The following is a 22,592-nucleotide window of genomic DNA, read 5'->3' as shown; positions in this document are numbered from 1 at the left end:
TAAAGAAAGTATTTATATTTAGCACAGGTTGGGGCATATAATATGCACTTGAAAATGTTACAGCAGGTTTCTTTACAGTGGTCTTCATCAGATCTGAAGACCAAAACCTTTCTTTCTGCAGTGGTGATTCTCAACTTTCCAGAACGAATAGCCCCTTGTTAACATGAAATCTCACATTCTCTTATTAGAATTTGTACATTTTAAGTGTTTGACTAAAAAATAAAAGATGAATGACAAGTGAATTCAGTAATGCCTTTCAGTGAATCTGTATTTTTGTTACTCAGCAGGGATCAGCAAACTATGGCCTATTTTTTGTAAATAAAGTTACATTGGAACACTGCCACGCCTATTTGTTTGCGTCTGTGGCTGCTTTCATACTGCAACTCCAGAGCAAGAGACAGTATGGACCACAGGGTTGAAAATACTCTCTGGCCCTTTATAGAAAAGTGTGTGGGCCCCTGCACTGTAGCATTGATAGACACTTGAGAAAGCTCACAAACAAGGCAAATTTGGTGCATCATGGATGGGGGAGTCACACCTCAGGTTGAGGTATGATGAAAAATTCTGCTTACAAATGTAAACTGGTTGCCAAAGTGAACATCTTCCAGAAAGAGCTAATGAACTTTTTAGAGTAATGGTTCTCTAGGATGGGGACAGGGAGCATACTCTTCAGAATGACCAGTTTTATCTTTAGCATACTTAATTTTGAAATTTTAGTTACAAAGGTGGGTGTGAGAATTTTATGTTTATCAGAAGATAGCATGGATTTAAAGATAGTTTGTTAAATACTGTTAAGGAACAGTGACTTCTGTGCTGCCCTGGTGGTTCTTCCCTTGAAAAGGCCTTCAAAGTATGTGTAGTCTCCTATAGCTGCAGTTGTCCCCATCAGTCCATGAGGCTCCTAAAAGCGTAGTTCAGGCACCCAGGGGCTTTTTCCAGATTGGCAAATGCCTTAAGAGGAAGAGATGCTTTGAGTTCTAGGCTTTCTGGGTTCTTATCTAGATGTTGGCTCAGTAATTCCTCATTACCTAGTTAGCCTTTTTATGCTCTTAAGAAAATGATTTTTATATTTCAGTTGTCTAGTTGGTCTTAGTAGGTGGATCCACATTTCCTGAGGCATGGTACCCAGTGTGCCTTCATGTTAATGGGAGAAAAGTAGGGAAAGACATGTTTATATTGGCTTTTGAATGTTTTTCAGTCATTCAGCAAGCATTACTGGTGTCTTCTGAGTTATGTGTTTATGGAGGACAGATACATGTATTTTTAAATTTATTTATTGTTTACTTTTCTGCCACACTGAGCAGCTTGTGGGATGTTAGTTCCCTGACCAGGGATCAAATCCGGGCCCATGGCAGTGAGAGCACCAAGCCTTAACCACTGGACCGCCAGGGAATACCCTATGAGTTTTAAAAGCCTGACAAGTTCTGTTAAATAGCCCTAGTCTGTCTTACATCCCCAGTATCTTTTTTTTTTTTAACTTTTATTTGTTTTTTTTTTTTGGCTGCGTTGGGTCTTCGTTGCTGCACGCAGGCTTTCTCTAGTTGCGTCGAGCAGGGGCTACTCTTCATTGCGGTGGGTGGGCTTCTCATTGCAGTGGCTTTTCTTGTTGTGGAGCATGGGTTCTAGGTGTGTGGGCTTCAGTAGTTGTGGCACGCAGGCTCAGTAGTTGTGGCTCTAGAGTGTCAGGCTCAGTAGTTGTGGCACACGGGCTTAGTTGCTGTACAGCATGTGGGATCTTCCTGGACCAGGGCTCGAACCCACGTCCCCTGCATTGGTAGGCGGATTCTTAACCACTGCGCCGCCAGGGAAGCCCAATCCACCTATTCTTAAAGGTTCTGGTTAGCTCTTGCATGGATTATTAAATTTTCCTCTCAAACTGTCATTTTTCATGGTGCTCCTGTTCTTCTGCCTGGAATTAACACCTTCTCACTTGACAAATGGCCTACTCAAGTGGCAGTTGTCTTTCTGCTCCCTTCTTGAAGGCAGTGTTACTTAGTCATTTGATGAATGTTTATTGAGCATCTACTATTTGCCAAGTACTGTTCTGGGCACTAGGAATATATCACTGAGCTGGACAGACAAGGTCCCTTCTCTCATGGTGCTTAACACTGTTGTGAGGCAAGAAAGGCAAACTAGTACACTGTTTTCATCCAAGATTTAAAAGTGTTTGAAGAAAATAAAATGGGAATGATAGTGAGTAACTGGATGCCTAAATTGGGTGGTAAGAGAGACCTTTCTGAGGAAGGTAATCGTGTAATGCCTATATGGGTCTACATGACTCTTCCACTATACTGAGCCCTTAGTAGCACCTTGAGCTATTATCTATTCTTGGCTCTTAAATGATGAATGACTAAATGAATTATGTGGCTACTCCTCTCCTTTTCCGGTAGTCAGTGCACTACCTGAAACTCTTCCTTAGCTCTCAGCTCAAATTACTTTAAGCCTTCTGCACGTTGTCTCTGCAGCCAAGGTAAGAGAGATGCCGTCCTTAGAGAGGCTCCTTACCCTAGAGAGGCTCACAGTCTCTGGGCAGGAATGTGATAAAACTTCCTTTGGTAAGTATTCTGTGCACCTGGACAGAGAAATCAGGGTGTTTCCAGGGGAAGGCCACTCTCAGCAGCTTCCCACCAGGTAGTTTAATTACCCTGATCTGTACTCAGGAAAGCTGACTAGTAAAGCTATATTGGTCTATAAAACCAGACTCCAGTGTGTTAATTTATGATGAGAAATATGTCAGGTGCAGTAGACTGCCCCATTGGCCTTAGTGTGTTTTCTTCATGTAATCATATCACTTGGGAAGCCTAATTAAAGTCAAGAGATAGCTCCACATATCAGAATGAGGGGAGTTTAATTCTAGGGATGGAATGTTTACCAACATCAGATTACCCCTACCACAAGCCTGGCACAGCTTTCCTCCCCACTTCAGTTTGCTTCAGTGATTCCTGGTTCTGTTGCATCTTCGACTTGATATTTTATCTACCCCCAAATGGCATGATTTTACTTTTTTTTTATTTTTTATTTTCTTGGCCACACCACGCTGCATGTGGGATCTTAGTTCCCCAACCAGGGATGGAACCCACGCCCCCTGCATTGGAAGCGCGGAGTCTTAACCACTGGACTGCCAGGGAAGTCCCTTTTTTACTTTTTTAAACAGTCACTCTGATTTCCATTATATTCCAGGCCTTGGGACCCATTACTTTCTCTTTCAGATTACTTTGCTTATTGCTTTTGTTGAATCTATCCTATAGCTCTGGCTTGGGGGTGAGGGTGGGGGGTAAGTTTCCAAACTCACTGACTTCCCGAAATGTGCTAGGATCCTCAGGCTACCCAGTTTATTCAAATCTTTGTAACAGTGGTATCAGATACAGACCTAAAGTTCCCAATGTGCTAAATTATAGGTGGCCTACCTGTAGAAAGGTAGCGTTAAAAGCTTTTCTCGGGTTATGACTGAGGTGTGTAAACATGAGGAAATCCTATAGGTCAAGGACAGAAGTCCAGTGAATGGAGACCCAGGGGGACGTTAAATGGCCTGTGACCGTCCACGCAGCAGCTGAGGCTAGTTTTCAGAGGAGTGGGCATAGGGGCCTTCAATTAACATTGAGCCATCCTCTTATGCTTTGAAGATGGGAGCAAGGCTCTATCGCGGAAGAACAGGTCGCTGGACCCCGCGGCGAACGCCTAGTCCTGTTTCACCGGTTCTCTGAGCCTCGGGTTCCCGAATACAGAATGAAGAAGGCGACAGCTCAGGCTTGCCTCTCTGCGCATAAAACCCTTTGATTTCGTTGTAAAACTACACTTCCACGTGAGGATCTTAGAACAAGGAAAATAAAAGATAAATGACGGGCGTTACAAGAGCCGGCAACCCGCCCCTAACGGCCGAGTTACAACACTCGTAATGCAAAGCGTAGGAATCCAAGCGGGCGCCCGTGGTGAGAGTAGCAACGGCGCAGGCTCCGTTCTGACGTAGGGTTTTCTGGGAATTGTAGTTTTCCCATCTTTGCGGGAGAGGAGACGACCTGTCACCGACATCTTTGCACAGCCGCGCCGACACCGGGGCTCGGCGTATCAACAGTTAACAACATCTATAATAGGCAACAATATATAACAGGGCTGGTGGGACCTCAACAAAGGCCTAGTAAATGCTCAGGAATTCGGGAAGCTTTCACAGAAAACCGTGCGATAACCGATGCGGACGGATTAATGCATTCGTCTGGGAGACAGTGGGAAGGTAGCAAGTGGGATCACTACAGGCAGAAGAAACTGCTCCTACAAAGTTTGTAAGCATGAGAGCAATTCTGGGTGGCTGAGATCACCAGGGTATTGAGTAGGGGTTGGTGAACAATGGGATCTGACGATTTAGAAATGGGAAGAAATCAGATCATGGTCTTGAATACCAAACCCAAGAATTTGGACCTTTTCTTGAATACACCTCACACGCAGCCCAAGCAATATGAATGACCCCCTCCTTTGCGTTCTCCCTTATTTTGTTCATCTTTGTTTTATCACTTACCACAGCCTTCTGGCTGTGTCTTAGTCCCAAGAGCTCAACGAGGATCATGGCCGTGTGATAAGAGCTCAGGAAGTGTTTTTTGAATGATCAGATTTCAGTTTTTAGAAAAGCAATTAGCAACATTAAGAAGAGAGGGTAAGAAGAGAGCAAGGCTGGATGTAAAAAATCATCAGAGTTCAAAGTAAATTGCTTTTCCAGCCTGCAATTTTCCCTCCAAACAAGGGTTGAAATCTGGCAGCTCAAGGCCATTTCCATCCTGGGGTTTTTTTGGTCAGTGCTTTAAAAAAAAAAAGATTAATTGCCCCACATTTTTAAAGTGGAATGTTTCACACTTAAACAATAACAAAAGATTTCTCGCTTCTCTTGAAAAATTTGAAGACTTGACAATTTGGGGCCCTGATTCTTGACAGCAACAGAATGGAGCTGAGTAGCTGCTGCCCCCTTTAGACAGGACATATGCTCTTCAGTTTGTCACATTCCCCAACACTCCTTCCATCCCTTAAACTGAGGCCAAGTACCAGTTACCATTTATCATGATGCTTTTGTTTTCATTTCTTTACAGTGAGCTAGCTCTGTTTGGCCTTGGAGGTGTTTAAGTTGCCCATCCTTGTACTAATCTATCCTGCCTGGTATCCGAGGAGTGATACAATGAAATTAGTATTTTAGAAAGATTAGTCAGTGCAAAACAGACTGAAGTGAGGAGCCGGGAGGCAGAAAGGAAGAAAGAAATTGGAAACCTATTGAAGGAATATTTGAAAGAATTTGGCCAGTAATTAAATATTGGATGAAAGATGAGGAAAAGGCAAAATACAACTTCAGAGTTTCCTACCTGAATGGCTGGGAAGATGATATCACCAACATAAGAAAGTGGGAGAAGTGGAAGGGGTGGTGGTGATCACTACCTTGCTACCTCTAGTATTTTGTGGGCAAGGGCCATGAGTTACCAATTCCATAATCCTCCAGTATTGTGCTGGGCATGCATTAGGTGCCCAGGAAATTCTAGCTGAACTGAAACTGATCTCAGGTGCGGTATACCTGATGAGGGGGGAAGGAAGGGAGAATTGGAATGCTGGAACAAAACCAGAACGTTGTGGGACCTTAGGAATTCTCTCCACAGTGGATGAACCTGGGGCTTGGGGATAGTTAATCCATTTTGGAGGAAAACCTATGCAAAAGTCCTGAAGCAGAGCAGGAATTTGGCATGCAAAAATGGAGACGGGATGGGGGGAAATGGTGTCATTCCAGGGAAAGGGAGAAAAAAAAAAATCAAAGAGACTGGATGGCAGGACTTCTCCTGGAAGACACTGGAAGAGCAAGCTCTTGGTTGGAGCATTAGGCAGGGGATTTGGGACAATGAGGCTGGCAAGGTTGGAACGCCAGACTTCTCTAAACAGTTTTGAGAGCACATCACTTGAAAAGAAGTCTCCAGCCCCGAGCTGCTGCTGCTGCCCCCAGCTCCCCTGTGGCGGGGAGGGCACCAGGTCACTGCATCCAGAGGGGCCCAGAAGGGGAAGGAGGCATAGCCTCCACCGCAGCAGCTGCACCCACCATGCAGAGCATCAAGTGTGGGGTGGTAGGCGATGGGGCTGTGGGCAAGACATGCCAGCTCATCTGCTACACAACCACCGCCTTCCCCAGGGAGTACCTCCCCACAGTGTTCGACAGTTATAGCGCCTGCAGTGCCTGCGAACGGTGAACCTGCACCTGTGGGGCACAGTGGGCTGGGAGGAGTAGGGCCGCCTCCGCACACTCTCCTACCCTCAGACCAAGATGTTTGTCATCTGTTTCTCCACTGCCAGTCTGCCCTCCTATGAGAATATGTGGCACAAGTGGCATCCAGAGGTGTGCCACCACTGCCCCGATGTGCCCATCCTCCTGGTGGGCACCAAGAAGGACCTGAGAGCCCAGCCTGACACCCTATGACGCCCGAAGGAGCACGGCCAGGTGCTGGCCAAGCAGATCCACGCTGTGCGCTACCTCGAGTACTTGGCCCTGCAGCAGGATGGCATCAAGGAAGTGTTTGCTGAGGCTGTCCAGGCCGTGGTCAACCCCATGCCTAGCAAGCGTGGGTGGTCCTGTGTCCTCTTGTGACCCTGACACTCAGCTTGGAGGCTGCCCCTGCCCCCCACCAGTTGTGCCTTTGTGCCTTGTCTGCCCCCAGCTGTGCCTTTACGACTAATTCTGGCACCCCTTGCCAAGGGGGCTCCCCGAAAGCCTTTTCTCCTTAAGGAGGCCCACAGGGAAAGGGGCTTTGGGCCCTGCCCCACTCTGCTTGGGAACACTAGGTATTCTCGAGAGCTCACCCAGGCCAAGGTCAGACCCCTCCCCAAGAAGCCAACCCAGCGCCCCCTCCCCACTTTCCTCTACTGACCAGTTGATCCAGCTTTCCACACAGATGTTGCTGCCTACTGTGGTGACTTCTCTTAGGTTAGGAGCTCTCAGCCATCCCTAACCTCTCCCTCGCTGCTCTTCAAATTGCTTCCCCCTCAAGATACTCTCTCCCTTCCTCAGAGAAGGAGCCACAGAATCCTAAGAAGATGAATGTGCCCTAACCTACCCCCCCGACACCCCCCCACCCCGTGTGCTCAGGCCTTTTGCATCCACTGACTGACTCGGCCCCACCCCCACCCCCTCCGGGATCCAGGGGGCCCCACCTACTCCCATCAGCATCAATAAAACCTCCTGTCTCCAGCGGAAAAAAAAAGGAAAAGAAGTTCTCAGCCCAAACCCCCCAAAATAAATATTTATTTACAAGTTATTTATATGTACAACTAATGTAATATTATGCTCTTTATAAACATTAACACACAAACAAGAAATTAAAAAACACAAAAATTAGAAATATTCTAGTATTTTCTTCCCACTCCCGCAACGTATCGTATCACACACTGCCTATGTTACCTCCCCCCCAGCCCCCCCCCCCACCATCACTTCGGAGCCCCTGCTGTAATCAAAGGGAGCCTTTGGAGTTTCTGAAACAGAGGAGGGGCATGGTCTCTGACGACTTTCCCGAATCCGCAAAGTAAAAACATACTGAGACATCAAAGAACCGCAATTGCCTTAGAGCGCTTTCCACGTGCCAGGAAACGCCTCAGTGCTTTAATATAACTCATTTAATCCCTAAAGCAACCCTACTCTGTACGTACCATTATTGTCTTTTAAGATATTTTTATCTTAAGATGAAACCGAGGCACAGTGAGGTTAAGAAACTTTGCCAGGCTGACACAGAAGTGGCGGAGCCAGAATTGGAACCCACCCTGGGTGGGTCCACACTCCACGAGCTTAACCGCTACTGGAGGGGGATGAGGGCGGCTCCCTTGGTTAAGTCCCTCACCAATCACTGCTATCGTGAGAATCCAAGGTACAGCGCGAGGAGGCAGCAGGAAATCACTAACCCCCGGGCCACCTCTCACTCAGTTGCCTGGGCCAGCTCGGCTTATCCGCAGTCCCCGGAAGCCAACTCAGCCGGTCGCGCAGGCGCAGATCGATAGGCTTGGTTTCTATGGTTCCAGGGCGCGGTAGGTCGGCTCCCGTCGTCGCGCTGCAAGCGTCGCGCTGCGGGCTTCCTTTGCGGCAGGCCTCATTGTCGCCTGAGGATCTTCTAGTAGCGGCGGCCAGCAAGGAGTCAAGGGCACGGCTGCTGGACGGTAGGGGCTGCGTTTGTTTGCGGGGCGATTAAGCCCAAGGAGCTTCCTTCCGAGATCTCTTTAACAGATTTTCTCTTGGCTTGCTGGGTGTCCGTTCTCCCTGGCCGTGTTTTCTGCTTTTCCAGGCCCCTTGGTCCACACAGCCAGTGTCACCGAAGCTTGTAGACCGCGCGTCTCTCGGCTCTCTTTCCAGGTTAACGTATCTTTCTGCCGGACTCATACTTTGGCCTTCTGTTTCTTAGCCTGAAGTCCACGCCCCTTGTCCCCGCTTGCATGGCCCTGCGGGATTTGGGCCCCATCAACTTCTTCAGCTCGTTTCGTTCTTCCCGACATGCACTCTGCGCTCCAGCCACGTCTGGGTGCTCAGTGTCCCCCAGATATACCCAGCACCTCCGGCTGTAACTCGTGCTGTGTGTGCCCTACTGGAATACTCTGCTCACGGAGCTTCACTTGGCAAGCGCAACCCATATCAAAGGCATTTTCCAGTCTCCTGGGCAGAATTGGTGCTTCCTCCTTCGAGCTCTACCTCTTGTGCTCTTCCATTGGGTTCCCAGTTCCACATGTGTGTCCCCATTTTAGTGCTTAGGTTGCAGCTGCTTTTCCTCCCCATCCCAGTGTCTGGAACGGTATTACTAAGTAAATGACTGAAAGAATGGGTAGAAAAATTTTAGATCACATTCATTTGTAAATCTGCCACTTATAGGTAACTATTGACCCTTTTTTGTGCTTTCTTCCCGTCTTCTTTTGCAGGCAGTTTTTTTGGGGGGGGCATTATTGTAATCCCCCCCCTTTTTTTTCCATTCAATATTCAAGTGTATGTTTCATGTGTATTATTCTTTTCCCTTCATGTTCTACCAAATAGGTACCAGATTTGATTATCCATTTCTCTGTTGTTGCACTTTAAAGTTGTTTGAAATTCTTTTTTTTTTCCAACAGTTACTGAGCTCCTACCTGGTCCCTGCCCTCAAGGCACTCATTGTTCAGTAGGGGAGGCATTCATGTAGATAGTGCATTACAGGGGTGTGCAAAGTACTATGAAAAGTCGATGATGCTGTGCTAACACAGGAGGGACATACCCATTTCAGGATGGCTTCTTAGAAGTGTCATCTAAGTTATATGGGTCGAAAAATGTAAAGAAATGTTTTCATGCTTGTGCTTTTTTGTTTATTTCAGTTATTTCTTCAGATCTATCTCAAAGAATTGGGATTACTGAGTCAAAATATAAACACTTTTTTTAACTTGATAAAAATGACCTTGTCAATATAGAGGATTTTAATGCATTGTTTTTTAGTTCTAGTTGTCTTTTCCTTGAGTTTTGTGAAAGCACAGAAATTGCTCATCTACTGTAAACTGGAAGAACCTGTCTAATGAAAAAGTTTGGGGAGAAGTTGGGAGAATAGTATAAAATATCTTTCTTGAGAGCTATGTATCTAAATTATTTCATTTTTCTCAGAAGTTTCTCATTTGATTGCAGTTTTACGGCATTCTTTCTTTCTTTTTCTTCCATTTCAGCCATGCCTTTCTTTGACGTGCAGAAAAGGCTGGGTCTTGACTTAGACCGCTGGATGACAGTCCAGAGTGCTGAGCAGCCTCACAAGATTCCAGGTCGATGCCATGCTTTTGAAAAAGAATGGATAGAGTGTGCACATGGTATTGGTGGTATTCGCGCGGAGAAAGAGTGCAAGATAGAATTCGATGATTTCGTAGAGTGTCTGCTTCGACAGAAAACGGTGAGGAAGTGATGGAGACAGGCACTGAATTACTTCCTCATTTCTTTGGGGCTACTGTTAAGTGCTTTTAATTGGTCACTGGGCTTTAGTTTGCCCAATGTGAATTGGCAAAACTTTTGTGGTGAAACTCCTTCCCTACTTAGGTACCATGTCAAGGAAGTTAAAAGCCTTCAGATCTGAGAAGGGCCTCTTATTCCTCAGTGTTCTTCTTAATGTTCTCACATATTTTCCTTAGCATTGTACCCTGCTGCAGCGACCAGGTTAGAAATTTCATGTGTATATTTCCATTTTTGCGTGGGCTATAAGGTAAAGAATACCAACCAGCATTGGGTGTTTGTCCTTGATAATCTTTGGGTGAGTATATTTCAAATTCATCAGACCCTCATTGGGGAAGAGATTAAAATCCTGTAGATCTATTACATTGAAACTGATAAAACAATCTCTGGATAGATTTCTACCTGGGGAGGATGAAGGTGTTAATGAGATTGCTTTAGGTGAGCCTGATCAAAAATGCAGAGGGAAAAAAAAGTTAATAGCATGGTGTCTACTTCCTCAAGAGTTGAATGAATTGCATAACATGTAGGGCCCTGTTCTCCCTTAGAGGAGAAATCTTTGGCTGTGGGCCGTCATTTTGCCTATTTCTGTGCTCCAGATATAACAAATATAAATGTTTTTATTACTCTTAACTCCTTGGGGTTCAGGGATACATTTTAGATTTTCAGTTAAATGTTTCTCAAAGTTATCTGTATCAAAATTTTAAAATTTCTTGTCTTTTATAATCTGCTCTTGGCATTTGGATTATGTGAAGCCAAATTTGGAAGGAATGAAGGGGTGTCAGGTAATAACTTTATATTGATCTCTAAAGGAATATTAATCATTGAGTAATATTGTAGTATTATTGAGGGACAAGGAATGGGTCATGGTTGGCCACCTACCAGCTATTTAGTTCACAGTATGTCTTAACTTGTCTTCTGCGGGCCCCACTTATTCCTTGCTCAGATTAAGACTTTACTCATTATGGAAAATTAACACCAAGAAGAGACAGTGTGATGAGGCGGGAAGAACATTAGATTGGGAGTTTGGAGAGCTTGATTTTGATGCTGGTTTTGCCACCACTAGTTTCGTGACTTTGAGCAAGTCATTTCTCTTCTAGTCTTGGTTTCCTTATCTGGAAATATAAAGTGTTACTCTAAGGTCACTCCTCATCCTGTGAATTTATGAACAGATATGTTACCATTTTGGAGGTCATCTAAGTGAAGAAGCTAGTGAATCAAGGAATTAGAATCAAGCACTGTTCTAAGTTCTTAGAGCGTAATAATGCATCTATTTCTTACAGTAATCTCCTGTGAGATGCATTACTTTTATTTTCCCCACTGTATGATTAAAAGGTTGAAGCAAGGAAATATTAAGGCCATTACCTAAGGTCATATAGCCCAGTAAGAGGTGGAAATGGCATTTGAACCTGGCAGTGCCGGTTCCAGACCCTGTGCTTGTATCCAGAACACCAAGTGGTGATTGGTTCTAGCTGGGAGAAAGATTTGACATATGATGGTGTGATAGCTCAGCCATGACTAGTCTGTTGGGAGACTCTTTAATAGAGAAATGTTAAGAATACAGTTTTTATTATTTATTTATTTACTTATTTACAAAATAAATTATTTATTTATTTTATTTTTGGCTGCATTGAGTCTTCGTTGCTGCACACGGTCTTTCTCTAGTTGCAGACTCATTACGGTGGCTTCTCTTGTTGCGGAGCACGGGCTCTAGGCTCATGGGCTTCAGTAGTTGTGGCGCACGGGCTTAGTTGCTCCGCAGCATGTGGGATCTTCCCAGACCAGGGCTCGAACCCGTGTCCCCTGCATTGGCAGGCGGATTCTCAACCACTGTGCCACCAGGGAAGACCAAGAATACAGTTTTTAAAATGGTTATTGTTGGGGCTTCCCTGGTGGCGCAGTGGTTGAGAGTCTGCCTGCCAGTGCAGGGTACACGGGTTTGAGCCCTGGTCTGGGAAGATCCCACATGCCGCGGAGCAACTAGGCCCGTGAGCCACAATTACTGAGCCTGCGCGTCTGGAACCTGTGCTCCGCAACAAGAGAGGCCACGATAATGAGAGGCCCGCGCACCGCGATGAAGAGTGGCCCCCACTTGCCGCAACTAGAGAAAGCCCTCGCACAAAAACGAAGACCCAACACAGCCATAAATAAATAAATAAATAAAAATGGTTATTGTTTATATTAGTATTTAGGATACCTAGAGTTTTTTTTCCTAGTGAAGTTACATCCTAATTCTTTAAAGTTCATGGGATGTTTAATTGAACATACTACCTCTTCATGCCTTTGTGAAAACCTAGTCATTCACTCAGAAAATATTTACTGGATCACCTATTCTGTCAGGAACTATTCCAGGTACCAGAAATATAGCAGTAAGCAAAAGCCTCTGCCCTAATGGAGCTTATATGCAGGGCAGTGGGGCAGGGGTGGGGGTGACAGTGAGCGGTGGGATATAGAAAATTTACAAACAAGGGAAGATAGTGTGTCAGGTGTTGACAAGTGCAGTGGTGAAAATAAACAGGAGAAGGATAGGAAGCAGGAGAAGGCATGTATGCTCTTTTAAATAGAGTGCTACAAAAAGAGCTCAGTGATAGAAGACGTTTGAGCAGAGGCTTTGAGATAGTGAACCACATGCATATGAGGGAAGAATGTTCCGGGCAGAGGAAACAGCAAGTGGAAGGGTCTCTGAGCTGGAGCAGAGAGCCGGGGGAAGGGTATTAAGAGATAAAGTCAGAGACGTGGGCTTTTTAAGTCATTCCAGGGAAGGAGTCAGCTTTTCCTCTCAGTAAGATGAAAGCCGTTGGGTTTTGAGCCACAGAATAGTGCAGTCAGGATTAGTAAGTCTGTTTTCCATGTCACAGAATCCATGAATTAGGGTTCTCATACAATCTTGAATAGCATGGCTTTCCTCTATTGGAAATGTCCTACTGAGGAGAAGAGGCAGAACTCAAGGCTCTGCCTATCCGAGTGACTAGTAGCTGAGCACATACCACGTCTTTCTTTCAGTGTGGTCCAGAGACCTCATTTGGCTATTTCTGCTTCATTCATACCCAGTGAACAGTCACCAGCAGCAGTGCCACCTTCACATAGAGAGGTCAGGAATATATAAGCTGTGAAATGATCTCAGCTTTTAATATTTTAAAAGATTTTAATATACACAAGTATACCTCTTAAAGCCTTTGGATCTGTATTGTTTTTGTAAATACCTGTATTCCTGTATATCATAGGAACATTTTAGTTATTAGTTTTCAAGGAGATATTATTATATATACCAGAAATTTATTTGTTAAAAGCTTGGGAAATTGGTTCTTTAAAGAAGGGATTTATCCCAGAGGCCCTCTAGGATGAAAAACTTCCATAGTTTAAAAATGAAACCAATTTTTTATTCAGCTTCTCCAGCCCTCACTTTCCAGTGCATATCTCCCCCAACTTTAAATACTTTCTTCCTTTGACAGATGAAACGTCTGAGTGCCATCAAGAGGCAGCGGGATAAGCTAATAAAGGAAGGGAAGTACACACCTCCACCTCAGCACTTGGGCAAGGAGGATCCTCGGCCCTGAGCAGAGCAGCTGCCGGTGGCTGGAGGCTGATTTTCACGTTCTCTCTTCTCTGCTGGAAACTTTACGTACTGAAAACCCTTTTGTGAAAGTGTCTAAAAATAAAGGATTGCTCTATCCTATTTGTTCTATATTCTCATGGATCATACTTCTCTATACTGAGGTTGCAACCTATTTTTTAAGTTTGAGAAAATGTGTTTATCTTAAAAATTAGCATCTAGGGAATAATAAGCAGCATTTAACGAATGCTTACTATGTAGGTACTTTAAATATGGTAACTCATTTAAGAAGTTGCAGTGTTCCTTAGTGTTTGATTCTGGTTTATTTTCTGTAAAGCACCAACTTGGGCCGGGAGGGAGAGGCAGTACAGAGGGTGGTTGTGTGTTTAAGGTCTGTGAAGTGTAACTTTAAGGCTAAGAAAATGCCAAGTTCAGATAACCTCATTTTGAAGAGGCAACACCATTGTTTCAGTTTGCCATCAGTGTTGTGTGTTATGTGTGTTATATATTAGTGGTATATTAGTACTGCTAACTGATATGCTTAGGAACATGTTTTCTTTGGTTTTTGTTTTTTATTTTTTTTTATTTATTTATTTTGGCTGTGTTGGGTCTTTGTTGCTGTGCACGGGCTTTCTCTGGTTGCGGCGAGCGGGGGCTACTCTTTGTTGCAGTGTGCGGGCTTCTCATTGCGGTGGCTTCTCTGTTGCAGAGCACAGGCTCTAGGCATGCAGGCTTCAGTAGTTGCAACACACGGGCTTGGTAGTTGCGGCACACGGGCCCTAGAGCACTCGGGCTTCAGTAGTTGTGGCGCGCGGGCTTAGTTGTTCCACAGCGTTTTGGATCTTTCTGGACCAGGGCTTGAACCCGTGTCCCCTGCATTGTCAGGTGGATTCTTAACCATTGAGCCACCAGGGGAGTCCCTAAAAACATGTTTTCAGATGTAGAAGGAAAGGTATGAACCCTAGAAAATTAATGTAAGTGTTGAGAATATAATGGAAACCTCAGATATCCTGCAGCCTTTCTTGAACTATTTTTTATTGTGTTAAAATACACATAACATAAAATATATCATCTTAATCATTTTTAAGTGTACAGTTCAGTGGTATTAAGTACATTCACGTTGTTGCACAACCATCACTACCATCCATCTCTAGAACTCTTCATCTTGGAAAACTGAAATTACATCCATTAAACAATAACTCCCTCTTCCCCCTTCCCCCTAGCACCTGGCAACCACTATTCTACTTTTTATCTCTATGATTTTAACTACTCTTAAGTACCTCATTATGAGTGGAATCATACACTATTTGTCTTTTTGTGACTGGCTTATGTCACCTAACATAATGTCCTCAAGCTTCATACATGTAGCATATATCAGAATTTCTTTCCTTTTCAACGTTGATAGTATTCCATTGTATGTACATACTACATCTTGCTTATCCATTCATCTGTCAATAGACACTTGGGTTGCTTCCATGTTTTAGCCTTTGTGAATAATGCTGCTATGAATATGGGTATATAAATAGCTCCTTGAGACCCTGCTTTCAATTATATTCCCACCAGTACTGCAGAAGAGTTCTAATTTCTCCACATCTTCACCAACATTTGTTATTTTCTGGGTTTTTTTGATAGCCACCTAATGGAAGTGAGGTATCTTATTGTAGTTTTTTTTTTTAATTTATTTTTAAATTAAATTTATTTATTTGACTGCATTGGCTCTTCATTGCTGTGTGCGGCCTTTCTCTTAATTGCAGTGAGCGGGAGCTACTCTTCGTTGTGGTGCGTGGGCTTCTCATTGCAGTGGCTTCTCTTGTTGCAGAGCACGGGCTCTAGGCGTGCGGGCTTCAGTAGTTGTGGCTCACGGGCTCTAGAGCACAGACTCAGTAGTTATGGCACACGGGCTTAGCTGCTCCATGGAATGTGGGATCTTCCCAGACCAGGGATCGAACCCATGTCCCCTGCATTGGCAGGCGGATTCTTAACCACTGCACCACCAAGGAAGTCCTCATTGTAGTTTTGATTTGCATTTCCCTAATGACTAGTGATGTTGCATCTTTTCATGTGCTTATCGACCATTTGTATATCTTGTTTGGATATATGTGTATTCAAGTCTTTTGTCCATTTTTGAATTGAGTTGGGGTTTTTAAAACAATTTTTCCTGAAGTCCAATTTTCTGTTTTTTCTTTTGTTGCCTTTAATGTCATATCCAAGAAATCATTGCCAAATCCAATGTTGTGAAGCTTTTGCCCTATATTTTACAAGTTTTATGTTTTTTAGGTCATGGGTCCATTTTGAATTGATTTTTAAAAATATAGTGTTAGGTAATGGTCCAACTTCATTCTTTCGCATGTGGATATCCAGATTTTCCAGCACCATTTGTTGAAAAGACTGTGTATTCCCCATTGAATGATCTTGACACCCTTGTCATTTGGCCATATGTGTGAGGGTTTATTTCTGAACTCTTATTCTGTTGGTCCATGTTTCTGTCTTTTTGCCAGTGCCACACTGTTTTGATTACTGTAGCTTTGTAATAAGTTTTGAAGTCAACAGTCCTCCTGATTTGAGTTCTCCAGCTTTGTTCTTTTCAGGATTGTTCTGGCTATTCAGGGTCGCTTAAGATCCTATATGAATTTTAGGATGGGTTTTTCTATTTATGCAAAAAAATTGGGATTTTGACAGGGACAGAATTAAATCTGTAAATTGCTTAGGGTAGTATTGATATTTTAGTAAGTCTTCCAGTCCATGAACGTGAGATTTCTTTCCACTTATTTATGTCTTTAATTTCTTTCAGCAGTGTTGTATAGTTTTCATTGTACAAGCCTTTCACCTCCTTAAGTTAATTCCTAAGTATTTTTTTAGACGCTATTTTTAAAATTTTTTTTTTATGTTGGAGTATAGTAGATTTACAATGTCGGTGTACAGCAAAGTGATTCAGTTGTACATACACATATATCTATTTTTCAGATTCTTTTCCCATATAAGTTATTACAGAGTACTGGGTAGAGTTCTCTGTTCTATACAGTAGGTCCTTGTTGACTAGCTATTAGATGCTAATTTTTTTTGGCTGCGTTGGGTCTTCATTGCTGCACGTGGGCTTTCTCTAGTTGCAGCGAGCGGGGGCTACTCTTTGTTGCAGTGCACGGGCTTCTCATTGCAGTGGCCTCTCTTGTTGTGGAGCACGGGCTCTAGGCATGCGGGCTTCAGTAGTTGTGGCACGTGGGCTCAGTAGTTGCAGCTTGTGGGCTCTAGAGCACAGGCTCAGTAGTTGTGGCGCACGGGCTTAGTTGCTCTGTGGCATGTGGGATCTTCGTGGACGAGGGCTCGAACCCGTGTCCCCTGCATTGGCAGGCAGATTCTTAACCACTGTGCCACCAGGGAAGCCCCTAGATGCTATTTTAAATGGAATTGTTTTTGTAATTTTTTTTTTTTTTCAGATTGTTCATCGTTAGTCTTACAGCATTTTGAGTCATAAATGTCAGCTGTAAGGCTTGAATATAAGTTCTCCTCAAAAGGGAAAGTACATTGTGTCCTAGTCTCAATATTGGAAATTGGGGATTTGGCATTTGAGCAGGCCCTGCTTATTCATTGTGTTAGCCAAGCAGAGTTTTCTTAAACTAATCATTAATCAATCACAATGGAGAAGAAAACTGGAGGCCTTCCAGCAAGATCCTGTGCTGTGGCCCTGTGTTAGGTTGTTTTATTGTGCTCTAAACACACAAACTTTTCTGAATTTTTAAAGCCCCAAATGGCTTTAGGTGCATACATATTTATGGAAAAGCAGAGGCCAGTTGGAAATGCCAGAGAGGAAAGTAGAATGTTAATCAAGGCTTAATGTAGGTACATGCTCTTTCATTCAAAGATATCTTTTATTCTTGAGCTCCGGGTTGTAGAATGAAGGGAATCCCATAAGATTGTATTTACCTAAAGGTAAAAAAATGAGTGATAGAGAACACTTAGTTGTGTTTGTTGGAAAGCATTGCCTTGATGTGTTTACAGAATATCAGAAGCCTTCATTCACATCAGATACCCATAAACAAACAGCTCTGGGATAAGCAACCCTGCCTCTTGTCTTTGTATATTTAGCAAACTTTGTGACTTAATTGCTTTTTTGAGAAAGTAAGACAGCAGTGTTATGAGCTGGTGAAAGCAAGGAGCCAGCTCCAAGACCCCTGTTCTTTAAGCATTTGAATAAGAACAAGCAGAGTTCGGACTGTATCTTTTTGAACAACTACATTGGACTAGAATAGGACTGAGATTGGGGGGGCAGGAGGGAGAGAAAGCTGTGAGGTGCTTTGCTGTTGATGATTAAACACTAAGTTACTTGCTGCCCTTGCCCCGTCTCTTCACTCTGGTAAATGGGACTTATAACTTCTTTGGCCTCTGCTTTTTAACCCCGACTGCCACAAGGGAAACCACTAAATATTTTGGCAACTGCATTTCAATTTTTCATTTAATTTTTCTGAATAGGTAATTTATGTGGCTCAAAATTCAACCAGTACAGTAGGATATGTAATGAAAAATCTTCCCCAGGCATCCAGTTCCCCTCCCTAGAGGCAATCAGTGTTTTGAGTATCCTAGAGATTCTGTGTCTACACATACATACACACATTTTCTTTGCCCTTTTGGAAACAAATGGTAGCAAATTGTGCACATAGTTCATGCATTTTGCTTTCTGTCCTTACTGTATTTTCAAGAATGATCCATAGCAGGCACATGACCCATTTGGAGCCAATGAATGACTCTTGCTTGGAATCCTGGAAGAGAGGAAGGATATGTCCTCTGGATTTAATGCTGAGGAGGTTTACTATTTATTGCTGACAAGCATAAATAATGTAGTTGTGCACATTCTCAGGGGTGATTACATTCTGGGACCCTATCAGAGTTGACTCTAAAGATGAACCCCAAGTATCTAGAAGTGCAACCAACACCTTCCCAGCTCAAATTCTAACAAGATCAAAAACCAGCACCTAGGAAGGTTGGCATTTAGGTTAATCACAGGTGAAATCAATCTAAAGTGGCAACTCAGCTCCAACCCTCCTCTAGGTAGAATCTGAATGATCACTTCCTTCAATGCTTAGAGGACGGGCTTTCTACTTTTTGGGAAATAAGCAAGAAGTATACTTTATTAGCTTCTGTTCTTTTAGAAACAGTATCTGGAATACAATATGAAATTATGAGACATGCAAAGAAGTAAGAAAATGTTTGAAATTTATGAAAGTTTAAGAAAATTGTGACCCATAATCATGGAGGAAAAGTCAACCAAACTATTGTAAATATAAAGAAATTTGTTATGGATAAATGAAAATTCTAGAACTGAAAAATACAATGTCTGAAATAAACTCACTGAATGGTCTTAACAGTAGATTGGACACTGTAAAATAAAGGATCAGTTAATATGAAGACAGTTCAATAAAAATGATCAAGACTAAAGTAGAGAGGGAAAAAAGATTGTAGGGAGAAAAAAAAGAATCAGTTATCTATGGAATAATATAAAGCAGATTTGTTGTTGTTCTTTTTACTGTATGATTCCATTTATATGAAATGTCCAGAATCGGCAAATTGATAGAGACTGTGAAAGATGAGTGGTTACCAGGCAGGGACTGGGATAACTGCTAAGAGGTATGGGGTTTCTTCTGGGGGGATGAAAATGTTCCAGAATTTTACGTAGGTGATGTGTAGGCTCGGACCAGTTCTTCACTGTGCAGGACTCTGTACAAGGCAGGATGTCCACCACATCCTCAAAAGGCCCAAAGTGTGACAACTGGGTGCCCTCCAGGCCACCCACCACCCTTTTCCAAACTGTCCCTTGGGGGAAGCACTGACCAGGGTTGGGAATCACTGCTGGGGACGGAGAAGTGGAAGACTGGGCTGAGCAGATCTCAGACTTTCCTTTCTGTTGCCCTCATGGCCCAAACAACTTTGTTCCACACCATCAGGGTTTTTGCTGAGCCAAGTCCAAAGTTCAGAAGCCCCAGAGTCTCAGAAGCTTTCTCACAACTCCAGGAAAGGAAAGAAGCCCCCATCTCAGGCAGAGGAACAACTTACGACCTCCTCTCAGACAACGTGCCGTGATGGGGCAACGCCAGGTTTCCAGGAAATCACTCCCCAAAGAAACGTAGGACAGATTCGCTAGTGAGTCCACCAACTCCACCATCACAGGGACAAAAAGGCACATGATTAAGAGGCAAGACAACAGGTACCTGTGGGTGAGATGAAGGTCCTACAGAACTTCTTTCTATTGACTGCACCTAACTGTGAGCTGGTTCATGTGCATGTAAAGCAGTCTACATACAATTGGAGTCTCAAAAGGAGAGGAAAGAGACAATACAGCATATGACATATTTGAAAACAATCTGAAAATGCAATTAAGAAAATTCCATTTATAATAGCCTCGTAAAGATTGAAACAAAAAAAATTAACAAAAGAAGGGTAAAACTGGGACTTCCCTGGTGGCACAGTGGTTAAGAATCCACCTGCCAATGCAGGGAACATGGGTTCAAGCCCTGGTCTGGGAAGATCCCACATGCTGCAGAGCAACTAAGCCCGTGCACCACAACTACTGAGCCTGCACTCTAGAGCCTGTGAGCCACACTACTGAAACCTGCATGCCTAGAGCCCATGCTCCACAACAAGAGAAACCACTGCAATGAGAAGTCCGCGCACCACAACAAAGAGTAGCCACCCCTCACCGCAACTAGAGAAAGCCTGCACGCAGTGATGAAGACCCAAGGCAGCCAAAAATAAATAAATAGATTAATTAATTTTTTTAAAAAGGGTAAAACTTAAAGTACAAAATATTAGTGACGGAAATTAAAGAAAATCTTAAAAGTGTAAAGGCATTCATGGATCAGAAGACAGTATTGTTAGGATGGCAATACTTCTCAAATTGATCTACATATTCAGTATAATCCCTATCAGAATCCCAGCTAGCTTCTTTGTAGAAATCAACAAACTGATCCTAAAATTCATATAGAACTATAAGGGGCCCAAAATAGCCAAAACAATCTTGAAAATGAAGAAGAAAGTTGAAGGACTCTCACTTCCCAATTTCAAAACTTACTACAAAGCAACAGAATCAAGATAGTGTGGTACTGGTGTAAGGATAGACATTTAGATCAATGGAATATAATTGAGAGTCCAGAAATTAATCCACATATCTATGGTCAATTGACTTTTGATAAGAATGCCAAGATTATTTAATGGGGGAATAATAGTCTTTTTAACAAATGGTGCTGGGACAACTGGATAATCCACACGTAAAAGAATGAAGTTGGATCCCTAGTTACCATATACAAATTAGAGTGTTTTTTCACAGACCCATCCTAGCACTGGATAAAATCAAGTTTCCACAAATTCAGGGAAATCAACCAGTAATATAACTGCCTGACAAAACAAAAATCAACTTCAGAAAATAACAGAAGTCAGAGTCTCTACAATTTTTATAATTCACATGTTCAATATTCACAATGTTCAATATACAGTAGACATGTTTACTGTAAACAGGAAGCGTGACCCATAGTAAAGGAAAGAGCAGTCGACAGAAACAGACCCCAAGATGACTCAGAAGTCCAATTAGCAGACCAGGACTTGAAAGCATGTATTAAAATTACGTTCAAGGGCTTAAAGGAAAAAATGATCATAGTTCATGAACACATGGGAAATCTTAGAAAAGAAATAAAAACACAGAAAAAGAACCAAATGAAATTTTAGAATGCAAAACTACGATATCTAAAATTTTAAATTCACTAGATAGGCATAACAACAAATTGAAGACAGTAAAAGAAAGTTTCACTGACATTAAAGATAGATCAGGACTTCCCTGGTGGCACAGTGGTTAAGAATCTGCCTGCCAATGCCGGGGACATGGGTTTGATCCCTGGTCCGAGAAGATCCCACCTGCCACGGAGCAACTAAGCCCATGTACCACAACTACTGAGCCTGTACTCTAGAGCCCGCAAGCCACAACTACTGAGCCCACGTGCCACAATTACTGAAGCCCACATGCCTAGAGCCCATGCTCTGCAACAAGAGAAGCCACCACAACGAGAAGCCCGTGCACTGCAATGAAGAATAGCCCCTGCTTGCTGCCAACTAGAGAAAGCCTGCGCACAGCAATGAAGACCCAATGCAACAACAAAAAAAGATCAAAGAGGGATAGCAAAAAAGACAATAAAGGGAATCTCAAAATCAGGTCACATGTGAGAAATCAGACACAGGAAAGTATATATACTGTATGATTTTATTCATAGGGATTTCAAGAACAGGAAAACCAATCTCTGGTAATAGAAAACAAAACAGTAATTGCTTAGAGAAGCATTTGGATAGGGATTCGATGGGGAAAAAAAAAATGAGAGAACTTTTCTATGGTGATTGTTCTATATCTTGATTGTAGTGATGATTAATATACACAATCATCAAAACTCATGAAACTGTGCACTTAAAAGCTGTGCATTTCACTGTATGTATGGAATTAACCTAAAAGAAGGCAGGAAAAAAGGAATAGAAAAACCAGGTGAAATAAATAGGAAACATAGCAAAGTGGTATACTTAAATCCAACCATATTAATAATTAAGAAATGGTACATATATGAGTAAATGTAAAAGTAGGTTTTTTCTTCTTTAATGTCTCTGAAAACTACAAAATGATGATGAGAGAAATTAAAGGTGACTGTGATAGGCTGCTTCTAAAATGACTCCCAGTGATCCCATCCCCTTACATGCATGCCCTATGTAATCGCCTTTTGTTGCATGTTGACCTGATTTAGTGACTTGCTCCTAACAAATAGAATATGGTGAAAGTGATGGAATGTCACTTCTGAGATTAGTTTACAAAAGACTGTTAACTTCCATCTTGCTGGTTCTCTCTCTCCCTCACTCTCACTCACTCTTCTCACTTGCTCACTCTGAAGAAGCCAGCTCCCATGTTTTAACCTGCCTAGGACTTTGACACTGCCCCTCCTCCCCAGCCATCACCCAGCAGTAACAAGGTGACCCTCATCCATCCAGAGGAGGATTTTGGAAGAGAAGAAACTGATGAATGGAGTTTTTAAACCTGTGTATGAAGTCCAAGGCAGACTCCTGAGTGACCCACATGTCAAA

At 43.0% G+C, this 22,592-nt stretch overlaps 1 protein-coding gene and 1 pseudogene across 2 annotated transcripts; both read left to right on the top strand.

Moving 5' to 3' along the window:
- Positions 1 to 341: 341 nt before the first annotated feature.
- LOC309627435 (rho-related GTP-binding protein RhoG pseudogene) lies at positions 342 to 7,425 on the top strand (annotated as a pseudogene). Its single transcript has one exon. The product of its transcript is annotated as a rho-related GTP-binding protein RhoG pseudogene (transcript).
- Positions 7,426 to 8,004: 579 nt separating this feature from the next.
- Positions 8,005 to 13,616, top strand: NDUFS5 (NADH:ubiquinone oxidoreductase subunit S5). The gene is made up of 3 exons (XM_082389442.1): positions 8,005 to 8,157; positions 9,670 to 9,887; positions 13,393 to 13,616. Exons 1-3 carry the CDS (start codon positions 8,013 to 8,015, stop codon positions 13,495 to 13,497), a joined length of 468 nt encoding a protein of 155 aa, XP_082245568.1. The 5' UTR covers positions 8,005 to 8,012; the 3' UTR covers positions 13,498 to 13,616.
- The last annotated feature ends 8,976 nt before the right edge of the window (positions 13,617 to 22,592 follow it).

Source organism: Balaenoptera borealis (genome assembly GCF_965194805.1).
Source record: "Balaenoptera borealis genome assembly, chromosome: 1".
NCBI lineage: Eukaryota > Metazoa > Chordata > Mammalia > Artiodactyla > Balaenopteridae > Balaenoptera > Balaenoptera borealis.
Note: the sequence above shows the minus strand (reverse complement) of the source record. Positions and strands in the feature narration are given on the sequence as shown.